This window comes from Macrobrachium rosenbergii, chromosome 25 (genome assembly GCF_040412425.1).
Source record: "Macrobrachium rosenbergii isolate ZJJX-2024 chromosome 25, ASM4041242v1, whole genome shotgun sequence".
NCBI lineage: Eukaryota > Metazoa > Arthropoda > Malacostraca > Decapoda > Palaemonidae > Macrobrachium > Macrobrachium rosenbergii.
This window is the reverse complement of record NC_089765.1, coordinates 386070-401353: the sequence shown is the minus strand read 5'-3', so window position 1 is coordinate 401353 and position 15284 is coordinate 386070. Positions and strand designations below refer to the sequence as shown.

General features: G+C 38.1%; 1 protein-coding gene across 1 annotated transcript in view; it reads right to left on the bottom strand.

Moving 5' to 3' along the window:
• LOC136852087 (uncharacterized) overlaps positions 1-1432 on the bottom strand; it is a 22930-nt gene extending 21498 nt beyond the window's left edge. The window contains exon 1 of the mRNA XM_067126538.1: positions 1279-1432. Within this exon, the coding sequence (XP_066982639.1) occupies positions 1279-1432 (154 nt within the window). The remainder of the gene's footprint in view (positions 1-1278) is intronic.
• Positions 1433-15284: the final 13852 nt, after the last annotated feature.

Below are 15284 nucleotides of genomic sequence, written 5' to 3'. Positions count from 1 at the left end.
TTTTTCAAAGCATCTCATTTTCAAATACATTCCGCTTTTGCTGTCGGCAGTGAATAAACTCAGCAATGGAAGAAAAACAGTAATATTATTATTTAGAATTGAAAACAGACCTCGGAAATAAGTAGAATGCAGCACGTGTGATCTAGGATACACACACACTAATATATGTATATGTATATATATATATATAATATATATATATATATATATATATATATATGTATGTATATGTATATATATGTATATATATGTGCATGTACACGGTATGTGTATATATATATGTATAATATATATGTATATATGTATGTATATATATATATATATATATGCTGTATGTATATTGTATATTATATATTATATATATACCATGGTCTTTGAGAATGTCTAAGCTATTGGCATATACTTCACAGCAGTCTTTCGGGGCTCAGGAGTTGCTAGCACCTCTACCTCTATTCGTAATTCACTGCCTAGGCAATGGAACACGCAGTGTGTTCTTGTTATCGCAGGTGGACTCGTGAGCTACCGGCCTCTTCATTTTCATTTCGGTTTCTTTCGTTACAACGCGAAGCTATGAATGACTACGCTTGAGAGCAGATGACTCACGTCCCATTTTCTTCCTTTGTGTTTATTTCTGAGTTTGAACTACAGAAAGGACGTGGTGCTGACTCTAGTCGTAATGATATTATTTCGTGCCGCGAAAAAATGGCCTGAATAAATTTCGCTTCTGGCTTTTCTAGACATCTGCGGAAGGATGGCCTACATATGCAATGCTGCTATGCTTCGAAGACATTTGGAAAAATCCGCTCGCTCCTTTTACGAAGCAGAAAGAGGAAGCTCAAGCTTTCATTGGCGCGTGAATTATTTTGAAGATGAAATGAAAATTCGACTGATTTCTTGTTTGCTCGGTTAAACCGATGAAGATGATGTTTGGTCATTCTGAACGACATTAACATTCTTCTTTATCTATATCTGCAAATGGACCAGTTTCGACGTGGTCGTTTTTAATGGAAATCGAGGAGATTTCTTCTTGATTTCGCTCGTTATATATTGTTCGTGAAATTATTTCGTATATTCATGTATTCATGTTCATTCTTGGCGCACCGTATTCCCCGCAAATATCTTTATGCGTAGATATGGTACATACCCTTTATAGAAAGGTTAAAATAAGACCATAAATAATCAGAAAAACACTCATTAAGTACTTCAAATTCAATATCTGAACGAAACCGAAGTATATATATTTTTGTGATATATCTTAACTAATCGCTTAAGATGCACCGGCTTTGGCATCATGTTTATATTTTCCATCTGCTTCTTCTTCGACGATGTTATTAGAGTCCCATTCGGCGAACCTCGCATTCGGTCGGAGTATTTCAATGTCAAAAAGTTTACGTGAAGCGATAGGCTCTGCATGTCTGTATATGTCGTGCATGCTGTTAGCAAATTAATTATCTGTCCGATTTAACTTGCGTATTATCTGAAATTATGACTAATGAAAAATTTATTATAAGTCAACGCGGCTTGCTGCGTAATATGGTAAAATATGTTACTTTTTAACATATCTTCCCATTTCTTGTGATGGACATATATGACACGTGGACTAACAATGGTTCATTACAGATAACGTTGTTGAAGATGCTACAATTTATCCTATGTATATATATATAACATATATATATATATGTACTCTTCTCTGCTATATATATATATGTATATATATATATTGTGACGAAGTGTCAGTATTTTGATCTTCAAATTAACTTTAGTATCTAAAGTGTTTGATATTGTTACCTATCAACAATTATATTGCAACAGCCGTTTCATCACACGCTGCTGACTGATTTCTAAAAGGCTGAAGTAATCTACTATCACTTTTATCGAACCGAAAGCAGGAAATAGTTCGTGGCTGAATAATCCATCGCTCAATAACATTATGAGACTAAGTATTTTATTCCCTGATTCCTTCACTCAGTATGAGAGAAAACATCTTACCACTCTATATCTGTCAAAAGTACTGAGTCGTTTGACTATAACAATTGCAAATACAAAAAATTGACTACAAATTCAAATTATATGATGTGATGCAAGAAGACATTATTGTTTGAAAACAAGTAGTTAAATCTGAATTAATCATCGTCAAAAATAAATCGAAAATAATTTATTAATTAATAAAAAGTATTCAAATAAAATTTAAATTGTTAAGTAATGAAGCGATTAATGTTAAACAAATAGTGCAATTAAATCAACCAAACAAATATTGGACACAAGACACAGAAATATACTCTGCAAGAGTAAATATCGTAAATGTAAGCAAAACATTGAACATAACTGTACACCACACACTACACACACACATATATATATATATATGTATATATATGCTGCTCAACATATATATATATATATGTATATATATATATATATATATATATATACATAAATAACTCTTCAAAAAAGATAAATACACAACAAAAATCTAAAAAGAATTAGGTACAACAGAACAATGTAATATTTTTAGTGCACTTAAAAACAATGATCTATTACAATACATGATGCAAATTCTTAGGTTTTACAGGTGCTTGGTGCACTTACATAACTAAATACACTGTTCAATGACTCAGACACATTACTAAGAATTAACACAGTTAAAAACAAACAGTGACGTCACGAAAATGATCAATTATATTACAGCTTAGAGACATACTGAGAGGTCCCGAAGAAGGAGAGAGGAGGAGAGAAGAGGAAACCTGGCTCTCTCTGCATGAATAATGTTGCTCAATGGACTCTCTGTATGAACGTCTGCTATAAGTGATAAATTTTCCGCAGCAATGTTTGGCTGGTCGTAACAGGAAGTTTTAATGACCAGTAAACAGGTAGGTCTTCTGAAGAACGGCCTCTGTCTTCTTCTTCCCGCAGCTCCGTGGCTTCCTTGCAGAGGTTTAATCACGTCCAACTTCCCGCTAACTATTGTAACGTTTGCGTCTCAGGCTACAAAGAACACGGTATACGGCAATACACGCACTCCACGAGTAGAGGAAGATACTGCATTATGAAAACACGGCGTAGCTCACTCCCCCAGAAGACGGTTATCCCGGGGTTAACGGAATAAAGTAATTCTTACCTGAAAATGGCACAGCTGCTAACTATTATAGGGTTGCAAGCACGAAGACAACGAGTACGGTTGTATTCTGATCGCTGTAAGTGATCGAACAGCAAAGCTGCCATTCTAGATGTTGCATGCGCCTCAAGCTTTTCGTGCTGTGATTGAAACTGGTTTCTTTATGGTGAAAACGCTTTTGAATCTTTTCGGGTATGGTATGCGAGGATGCAAAAGTTCATGTATCTTTAACAGTAACATTCCAGCATCAACGTATCTATTTCAGTCAGAACAAGTACTGATCTTGGTTAAGTAACTTTTACCAGAGATTCTTGACATTCTGTAGTCCAAACAAACTTAACGAGACTGATTAAGTCTGTTGAGAACTGCAACTTCAGGCAGCGTCGTGCGTCCTGCCGTGACAAATATGCTGTGTGTTTCTGGTAATGGAAGTGAGCAACCTTACGGATACCTTCTGCATTGGCATTTGCTGGAGCGAAGGCCTTTCTTCAAACCCAGATACTGCGCAGTGCCTTCCCAGCTGGATGACTGTTAGTCCTGCTTTCCCACTGTGAAAACTTTCTCAAGGGTCTTCGAATATTCTAATTGTAAGTAAATGTTTAATGTCGTATCGGTCTCTACCTACTCTATTTTGGATCTAACATTTGTTCCAAATGTTGGGGCTGTGCTGCTTGATACGGTCAAAGAGTGGCTGAAAGCGACGGCAACCACTGCATTCTCGTCTAAAGGCGAGACGACGACCTCCTTCAACAAGAATACTATCTTCAGAGACAAGCGCAACTTGCCCAGCGTCATCAGTAACTGATCTATAGGCGAGAGAGCCGTCGGCCACACTGATATGGAAGACTTCAGTTTTCATAATCGTACGCATCTAAGCAACCGTCGATTTCTTTAACACATAAAACTGGTAACGAACTGAGTTCTGCTGTCCATGCATAACAGATATTCAGCTTCTTTCTTCAAAACGCTCGTGTTTGTGACCGAGTCAAGCTTTTCTGTTTGAACAATCGAATCGGCTACACTAGGCGCGTCTGCAACTCGTCTGTGAAACTTTTTTAATGCTTCGCACTTCACACCAACTTGTAACACTCAGATATTTCGATTTATCCTCAGAATTTTCCCAGAGTGAAGGAACTGACCCAAATAGCACTCGGCTTCCCGAATCGCTATCCATCAGAATAAATATTCTGCTCAGTTGAAAGTTGTCTGGTTATTGACTTGCAATTTCCATTTTGGACTTGCATCGTGCTCGCACCAATATTCATGTCTTTCTGGTGTTTCGGTCATAAAGACTGTCACTCTTTTCTCAATTATCTTGTGAACCTTCAACTTGATGGAAGAGAAATCTGTGACGAGCTGGCTGCTAACACCTGTTGACCAACGCTATATCGCTTATCTTTCCTTTTTCATTGACTCAGTTTCGAATTTTCTAAAGAAGGAACACAATCTCTCCAATCTTTCCTCGGATTCTTTAACATGCTCTCGCGAACCAGATTTTCTTTCCCGATTTCCTACGAAATTTCGGCGATCCTGAAATCGGCTCGTTGGGTGAGCGAAAAACGTACCTTCGTGATGGCATTCTATTCAAATAACGTCATTATTACATAGCATCCCGGTCTTGCTTTGACTTTACTTTTTCAATGTCTGTCAAGAAACCTTTACAAAGGCTCAAATGCAGGTGATATGCCATGGATAACTGTTGTTCCTTTCCCAGCATGTTCATCATCTGGCTGATTTGGAAGTAAACAGGACTATATACTTTTGTGCAATTTCTGGCTGTCTAAGCTTTGAAGAACTCCAGTTTCTCGCAACTATCTTGGCAGATATGTTCTGGCACGGGAGCCTCAGGTATCTTGTGGGTTTATCAATGTTAACTTAATTCATGACCAGCCTAACAGATAACGACGTGTCCAACCCTTATCTATAATCACCTTGCTAAGGTTCACTCTCTAACTCTATGAGTGTGAGAGACTTTGAATGGACATTTGGCTTTCAGCATGTCTGGCAGGTATATTTACTCCCGACAAGCCACGCTAACTCTTTGTGTGGAAGCCAGCTTCATGTCTCACAGTCTTCCTGATTCCCATGTGACTCCAGACTCATGAGAGCTACTCTTTTGCTGCTTCCCCAATGGACAGAGATCAATTTGATATTCGCCTGCATCTGTATCTGCAGGTCTGTCTTCCAATGACAAATCTTCCTTCGAATTAATAACAGTAGAGGAAGTTCATCTGCTGTGATCGGCCCAACTCTGAAAAACAGCTCGACTGTGATGCGTCGCTGCTGCGATTCCGGTAGCTATACTCTGACGGGGTTGAGCTCTCGGCTATCATAACTAACTCGGCTTACTGAACCTTTCACTGATATCCCGGGGCTGGCCACTACTCAGAAACACTAAAGGACGACGGCTTTCGCTGAAGCATAGCATGATCGGCATGAAACATCATTTCCTGGAACAGCTTTCTTCTAGCTCAATGTCCTTTCACTTGATCACTGTCGGTCTTCGCTTACGAGGATGGTCGTCTTCGCTGCTCTAGTGATCACGGCTTTAGGAAAATGGTGAAACTCTCCAAATCTACCATGGGTTTAATCTCAATGGTTATCTGTCACTTTAGTAGAACGAAACAAATGTTTAACAATTCCTAAGTGTGCACCTTTCGGCAACGATGGTTGCTTTACAACTAAAATCATCTCCTGTCGGTAATTCACATGATGAGCCAATGAGCAGCGCTGCTCTTACCTCTTCACTCTGAAATAACTGGATCTCCCAGCTGCTCCAGCTTGAAGAGTATGCACCATGGTTCCACATATGGACCTTTTCCCTGTATCATGCTGCCTGCATAACTCCTCCTGGAAGTTGTCGGCATGCCTTATGACCCAAAAACCTCCAACCATAGCATTCACGATGCTGGTATGCTGTTTGGTCTCGTGAACTCCTTCCCCGCACTGCTATTTGATCTGTTTCACCTGATCTCTTACTACCAACAATTTCTGAATACGACCAATATCTGTGTTGCTCAACTGAGTGTCTACTCATTTGTGGTGTACTAGGTACTATTGCTGCTTACCTTTGTGGCTCTGAGATTTTATTAACTGCTAGCTGGCATTGTTTCCCTTCACAGAACCCCATTAGAAACAACTCAAGCTGAATGAACTGTCTTGATTGTTACTGACACTTGTTTATTATATTCCTTCTGCTACTGATGCTATTATAACTTCAGTTATTTTTAACAGGTATTAGTATGAGTCTGGATATTTTGAGTAAACACCAAGTGTTTTTGTTTTGTTAACAATTCTCCCGTGATTCCTCACTATAATTTTACTAATACCGGACCGTCCTCATATGGTACTGGTGAGTGTGAACGCCTACAGCATTCCATTCCCCTCCCCACGTCTTATGTTATCCTACGAAGTAGGAGTTGGTGAGCATTGACGGCTTTTGGACTGCTGTTTTAACTTGTTCACGAGATCTGCTACGCCCGCCAATGTATAGTGGATCCCGTACCTCTGCGGCAGGACTATCTTCCGGATAATTCTACATTGGTAAAGCCAAGGGGATGCACTGTCTACGGCCAGGGTATTATAACCTTGTATAAAATATGAACGACTTAACGTTGAGATCACGGCACTGTTTTGAACCTAATACCCGACGCGTGATTATCTCGAACGTGGTAATCTTTCGAAGGAGCCACGAAAAACTATAGTAAAAGTTGTTGAGGAATATTAGGTGACCGTTGAGGATGACTAACGCTGTCCATTGTGTTGAAATGATTGACACTCTATGAATTAGTGAAGTAAAGTGAGCAATAATACTGGTGATATTCATAATATTTTGCTTATCTGAAAGATTCAGGTAACCTTCTGACCTGTGTGTAAATGAATTTTAACATTTCTTGCCCAGTATTTTACACAGCTAGGCAGATCTGTCCACCAATTGTCAATTTATGTGTGACAGTGACTACTGTTGATGTTGAACATAGTGTGATGATTGTAGCTGTCACAAGTGGCAACGTTTTGGCTGAGATTTCGTTCTATGTATTACTTTGTGTGTCTGTAATTTTGGCAGCATATTTTCACCTCACCAGCGTTTTCAGCTGTATTGCTGTGAATGATCCCCAGGTGGAGAAAGCTGCGGACGGTGAGAATGACGAGCAACAATATTTTGGTGGTGTAATTCGATCGCAGAAAAGGGTGTGTTGTACTACGGGATTTATGTTTGTACTGTGAAATGATGGCTGAGGGTGAAGAAGATGAAGGCCAGTGTGATATCGTGAGAAATTTGGACCAGGCAGAACGCTGGAAAATGAAAGAAGTTTGAGGCGAGGAAGGAGGAGGGCGGCGTAATTGCCGTGAGTGCGGTCTTTAACTGCAGGCTAATTCTGGCACCTGCTGACTGAACTGGCGCGATCTCAAAATTTGTACTTGCTCGAACACGGAAGCAATATTGACTGGTACGTGTCTTTCGAGAAGAACCAACGGCGGGCAGGTGACTTAGATGACGGACATGAAAATGGAAGAACTGGCATGCTGGCGCACGGAGATCTCGTCGAGTGCTCAGTGTGAAGGCCATTGTGTAAGGCCTATGTTCCTGAAGCCTATGAGCACTGAAACACAAATGTGGGAGCAAACGTTTAAGTTTACAGGTCTAAACAACTGTGCTGATGTTGGCTTGAAGTCCCGTTTTGATAGTAAAGAGTGAATGTTGATGGAAAAGTGTGTGCCAAGCCAGGTCCATCTGTAAGCGATACCACATCGAGAAAGTAGCATCGCTTGGTATCATCGTAAACGTTAGAAGGAATAATGACAACAAATGTCGAAGTCCTAGTTAATTGGAACAGGCAGGAATAATAATTTAATAAATAATAATAACATTGAGTAAGAAGGATTTAATAGAAGGCAATTATGAAGTAACCATCAGGAGTAACCATCGGGGTAATAACTATCAGAGTAATGCTAATAACGTAATACTGGCAGAGGTTGTATGGTATAATCATAACATTTCTTTGTAGAAGACACGTAAAAGTAGAAAATACGAAAGTGTTGATGTGGAAAAAGAGAGAAGAACCCATCACGAGACACGACCAATACGGCTGCTGACAGTATTTGTAGTGCTCGTTAAATTGTCGGCGTGAATTTTGCTGATATGAACGTACCACTGATTTCTAGACTGTGTTGCTGTGGTCACGTGATCTTTACCCTGTGGCAAACACAGCGATCTGTCCTTTCAGTAAAATTGACCATCTTGACAAGTTTCCTGTTAAGATGTTGATGTGTCATAAGCCTGACGTTGCCTTAAGCCTGTCAGTATTGACAAATCCCGATCATGGCTCACAGTATCTTTAAATTGTTGACTGCCCCGAAGTCAACACATTTGAAAACCAGTTTAGATCTGTGACTATGAAGAAGCTCAAACTAACAGACTGTTGAAACTTGACCAGGCTCGAAAAAGGACTAGAGATCTCTAGAAGTCGGGTGAGTGCCTGATCTGACTACTCCCAAGTTTAAGATTATTAAGAATATTTTGTATATAGGTGAAGCAGACTATGGTAACTGGCCTTGATCTGCTGAAGGCAATAATGGTTTCTGTTTACGAGAATGGTTAATTGCGATGACGCGCAGGTGATTTGTGGTCATTTGTTCATCAAACTTCGGTCAAAAGTTCTGGTGTATTGGCCCAAGATGGCGTTTTGAAATAATGGCGTGATCGATAATTGCGACGATGTCAGATCGAGCAAGCTTAATCGTATTCCAAGCGCCTTGTGGTTTCTGAACCTTTCGGGTGACCATTGTGTTGTGGACACCAGAACTTTAAACAGTGAAAATGAATGCTATTTTTATCATGGAAGCAAGATATGCTATCGAGCATTCATGCGTCTATAAAGAATGCTAAATATGAATATGTAATAGAGCTTTTCACCGGGTTTGAATGCTAAATAATTCAATCAGTTTGTGAATATTTTGATAGTAAATGCTAAAAGACAAATAACTGAGATTGAGCTATAAACTGTAACCTCTTTCTCCATGTCATCGAAAATGAAAATTCCGTAAACCATAAATCTATGATACTTGTTTGATTAATAGTTCGAATGGGGATAAGCCTTACTGTTGCATTTCGGCTCGGTGCCGAATATTCTTTTAGGATTTTCGCCTTTCGGCTTTGCGCTATTTTGGTCGTGTGTGCGTGGTGACGGGTGTGGTGAGGGCGCCTGATAATTTATTGGAGTATGTTATTTGAATAAGTAACGAGAAAACTTGAAATTTGCTGAGCCAGTATTGACAATGAAATACTTTTATTGAAAGACAGAGGTAGCAGTGATGATATTTTATTGCTTCCATTCAGAAACACTGCTTCATTTTCGAGACCGTGAAACAAAGTAGTAGTAAGTGAAGGAGAAGAAACCTTTCAGCTTTGCCATATAAATATGTTGAAGGCATATAATGAAGACGGGAGAAGCGTGACTATCGGGATGTATTGTGTTTCTGATAATAACTTTTTCTTTCAGACATAATTGAAACTATGAAGGAGGGCATGTGGAAGAAGTACTGTAAACACGAAAGCAGTCCAGTGCATTAATTCAAGTTTAGATTTACGGAATATTATAAAACAATCTGCTTAAATATATGTGATACAAATCCTGAGCACTGTTCACAAACCTTGAATAAGGTGCGCACTCAAACGGAAGAATGAGAGGCTAAATTATCAGTAACAAAGCGTAGTCTACGGGCACAGGCTGCTGCTTAAACCAAAGGAAAGAGATTTAATTAAGCTCTCAAACAAAAAGGAATTGGACGAAATACCAAGAATCAGTGAAGCACCGAAAGTCCATTAGCTGCGAGGAATTAAATTCCAACTCCTTCGTAAATAAGCGCTAGATTAAGATTTGTGTAGTTTGAGAACTTTATGGCTGCCAATACTAATGGCAGAAACGAGCTCCCTATCCTCTTCATATACCCTCAGTCCTACTTAGTACTTGGATTGGTTATGGCCTGTCCACACTAGCGAGCATGCCCGACGGGCACTTCCAGCTGTTTATATTTTCTCTCACTTCTGAAGCAGCGTTACCAGACAATCGCATTGTTCTGGCTCCATACTCGGTCGGTCAGTATAGTGGAACGGGTTATGGGAACAGTGTTTGCCCGTCGGGCAGTGCCCGCTAGTGTGGACATGGCTTTATCTCCACTCCCACTCTAACTCCCAACACTCTCCAACACACACAAAAAAAGAAACAACTTTAAAAAATGGCGGATGTCGTCGTCACAGGGACGTGATCATGTGAAGGGGACGGGAGGTCCAAAATACAAGCTTTGAGAGTGACGGGTAATACTTGAATCCTTCTCAGGCAGTGCTTGTGTCTGATTGCTGACTGGTGTGTTTGATGCTCTGCCTATGTAGTCTAATACTTAAATGAAATATGAAAATGTCTTTATTCTAAAAGCTTCTAAATTTATTTTGTTGTGGCTTTCCCCTACGAATTATTTTTCCCTATTGATATATTTTCTGGTTCGAGATTTATACCGCTTGGTTAGTTTATGCCATTGTTTCCGCTGTGCGTATAAAGCAACTTCTTATAACTCAAAGTTATATAATTTTCTTTGTTACTGTAATTTGAATAAGCTCTCAAAATAAAAATTATCAAAACAAATCACTGAATCAAAATTTTTTTTAGCAGAGAAAGAACTTTAAATCTCAAAAGTCACAGTAACGATTCCTGAGGTCGTTTAGGTAATTCCTTACATATGTAGCTCACGTCACTCACGCTGGAGAAACAAATCCACACTTATGTAACAATACAAACAGATTTAAGATTGTATTTAAACAGTTACGCAACTGCGGATTTGTTTCTCCATTTTAAAACTATCAGTATTTTTTAATAACTGACACGGAGAATATCAAAACGCCTCAAGATAAGAAATATTGACACTATTAAAGGTGGTCAGTGATTAGATGGAAATAAACAGCTTGGTATTTCTTTTTTAGGTAGATTGCAGCTAGAGATGTTGACGGAGACGTGCCTCTTTCATCTTTATTTCGCAGCATAAGGAATATGACGCGAATGAATAACAGTTTCACTAGTAAAGGTAAACAAATGATAAAGTTTGTCTTTACGTTAAGTCTTGCTTACATCTATAATGAAGCCTAGTTTGTTAGCAAAGTGGTATTTTGTGTGTGTGTATTAACGGAGAATATGCAAAAATTGCATACCTAAAATTTCTATTAAGATGTCCCCTATATCACTTATGATAGTTTTCCTCGTTCGTTGAATATGCAGAAGGGGTGCCACTGAGAGACAACGTCATCTGCGAGTAGCTTTATACTCCTCACTATACCCGGTTGCCACGCTTCCTTAGCAGAGAGAGAGAGAGAGAGAGAGAGAGAGAGAGAGAGAGAGAGAGAGAGAGAGAGAGAGAGAGAGAGAGAGATTTTCATCGTATAATTCCGTACCTGAACGCCTGCTCCATATTCATAAACATTGTTAGCCGAAACATATTTCTACTCTATTCTAATGGAAATATAAATCTTAAAAATACGAAATGAAAATTTTAACTGCAACTTTCTCGTTGGTTATAAACAGCAAAGAAATTTATATTTTTAGTAATGAATAACGATAGTTAATCATACGCTCCAACGGACTGATTTGAGAAAAGTCCATAAATAAAAGGAAAATACTCACTCCTATTATCCCCATGGGAAATGAAGTGTGTAGAATATAATCAAGCATAATTCCGCGCACATATTCATTCCGAAATCACCAGGGTTAATTCTTATAATCGTATTAACAAGTTAATCGCATCAGAGAAGGTATTTTTTTTTTTAAATCGGATCGTTTCTGGCGCAATGCAGAATTAATACTCTCTTTAACGATTAAGATTATGATCCTGGATTTTGTAAGAATTGTTTGAAATGAATAGTTTATTGTGTCAACTATGATATTTGGATTCCGAACCTTGCACGGTTTTAATCACATTACAGAATCTAAGACTTATTACTATTAGTATATGTTACTATTATTCAAGATGCGCCTAAATCTATATGCTAACCCAAAAAATTATACGAGAAGGATAATGCACATGATAAAAGCAAAAGAGCACTACTAAATGAACAAGCCGATTAATACAAACTTCGCTGAATACTGCGCAAGAAAAAGTGAAAAATTTTATAACTGTACAGGTGCTTCAAAGTACCAGTGTAGCCTTTTAATATTTAGAGAAAAACAATAGATATGAAAAACCTCTGGTAGCTGGCAGTGTTGCACCCAGGTACCTGAAAATCATTTGAAAGCTGATATTCTCAGTGACTAGTTAGACACAGTAATTCCAGTGGCATAGTTATTGAGCTGGCTACGAAATATTCTTGCCAGAAGAAATTCTTGGGAGAATGGTACCGCGGATAATTTTTTACTAAAGACACAGTCACCCGATTCGAAAATTTTCCCGAAAAATATATGCTCCCTGAAGGCGACTGACGTCCAACTAGAACTTGATCTGGATTCCATCATTTCTGTAGATATAAGAGACGTTGAGGAGAGCATCCTAACTTTCGCCAGCTTAACAGGTTACGTTCTTTGCTGACTACGAAGAACAAGTAAAAAATGAGCAATTCAGTTTTCTGTACAGCATATAATGGTGTACGACCCGCGGTCCATGACACTTTCAGTGTTGTCAGACGGACGGTCATGGCTAACTTTAACCTTAACTAAAATAAAAACTATTGATGATTGGAGGGTGGATGAGCAACATACCAATTTGCAGCCCTCTAGTCTCAGTGGTTTTTAAGATCTGAGGGCGGACAGAAAAAGTGCGGACGGACAGACAAAGCCACCTCAGTAGTTTTATTGTACAGAAAACTAAAAAGCAAACAGTTCCATATAAAAAAATAAAAGAAATGTTCAGCAGTACAAATTTCCACCCAATCAAGAACTGGGGTCTAGTAAGTGTTTCCATCGTGAGGAGTTTAGCCTTAGAGTGAATTCAATGAATGCATCACCTGCAGACCAATTCCAACATGTTCCAGAAGTTTTCGTTCACCTAACAGTAATTTATTCTTTTGATATATACAGTACAAGGAAATGTGCTTTTTTTTATTCGATTTTGGTTACTAATCATACGGTTAACAATATAAAAAAAGAATGGCGAGTAAAAAATTCATATTAAAAAAAAAGAAGAAACACTGAAAAATTTCGCGTCAGACGATTGTGCAAAAGAGTCAAAGTAGAAACTATATTTCAAATCCAAATAAAAGCATATTAACTAATAAAATAATATTGAATAATCATCAACGAAATTGTATAAATAAAGAAAGAAATAATTCTACCATAATCGTTGCCAAAAACACAAAAACCAAAAAATCTCATAACGTCGTATGTTATCGTGTGACGCCACACTCGGGCAGGAAAGTTAAACTGTCTCGTCACTTGCACCGATAAGACAGGTAATTGACTCAACCGCACCACATTATCTCACAGGCCATCGATCGTTAGCTTGCAAGAGACTAATGTTTCTATCGTAGATTGTTCGGTAGCTAGGCGTAAATAGAACAACCGTGTATAGATGAATATGACAACAGAAAGAAAGATAATTATAATAAATTTATTAAAAAAAGTGGAGGACGACCCCATGGTTGCACTACTTCATTTTGAATAGGGGAAAAGCAAATAAATACATCAATAATTGTATCACCTGTATAATGTAATATATGATAATCAAGGCCAGCAATAATGTCGCCGCTACAAAATAGAAACAAAAGTCCTTAAATGATTTTTTTTAAATACGAGACGCAATACAACTTATTTAAAGATACCATTAACGGCGACTCTGATGTCGACCACTAGAAGAAGGAATAAGACCCGACACCTAATTTTCGAAGTTTATAATCACGAGAACTTTATCTGACCAAGTCAGTGATAGCGTTGATATACATACATACATACATACATACATACATACATACATACATACATACATACATACATACATACATACATACATACATACATACATACACGTAAATACACATAAATATATTACGAATAATAGTGTGTAAAACTACTTTCTGGTCTCAGGACGTTATCATCACCTATATTTCTCCAATGTAATATTTGCTTACCACATGTGAAATGGAAGCCATCAACTTTAAATTATACTATCTGACCTAACTGAAGCGTTATCCACATAATTATTCATCTTGATTTTGAATAAAAAATGAACCGGGTTCTAAGTAAATGACAGAATCAGTCATCCTGCACTCTGTTTGGAAATACCAGTGTAGGTTTTGATTTTCACTTACCTGGAATAAGGTCAATCAGTAGCGAGTCCCAAAGAGTAGCGTGGCACCCAAAATATTCTAAGGTTGCAGCAGACACAAAGTGGGCACAGATGCCATGTTAACCTGCATGGAATAGAATGACAAATACGGTAAATTAACATCCACTAAGGAGTAATCATTAAAAAAAAAAGGCTTGTCTTGTCACTGCAATGCAAAACACCAAACAGCACTCCAACTACGTGCCATGCCTGAATATAAACTGTGATCAACTGCTCGATGAATTAAGAGACAATAAACAACTCAACCACATAAAAATGTTACACGGATAACTTGCATTATGTTCAGTTTTGGATCTACTGATCTTTGCTGTAAGTACAAGAAAGAAAGGCTTTTTAAAGTGTCCCAGATTAAATGGATAAGTAATAGATCCGTCAAGCTGCAGAAGATAAATAAAGTAAAGCTTGCACAGGCTGGAAGTTTTATTAAGAAAGAACGAGATATATATATTTCGAGGTTGAAATTCTTAGGAATAATTTGAACAAAAAGGAGAGTGGTTATTTCAACAAAAGAAAAAGAAAATCTTCGAGGTAGAAGAGCTTATTCTTTAGGGCGAATACAAAAACTTAGGAGAAGGACTGGGCAAGTGAAATTTAGAGAATGCAATAGTATAGGAAAATAAACGTTCGGAACAAAATGCTGACCAAAATGAGGCGAGAAGTGAATAAAAATGTATGGAAATATTTTTCACAAAGTTTTCAGGCCATAATTTCTTATTAAGGAAGTAACAAGTACCCGTATATTATATAGCATTAATTACTTGACCATGGCCGTAATGACCCAAACTCTCCGAATATGATACTTACTCTCCCAAACTGTATGATGCGCTCAGTACACCTTCCCTTT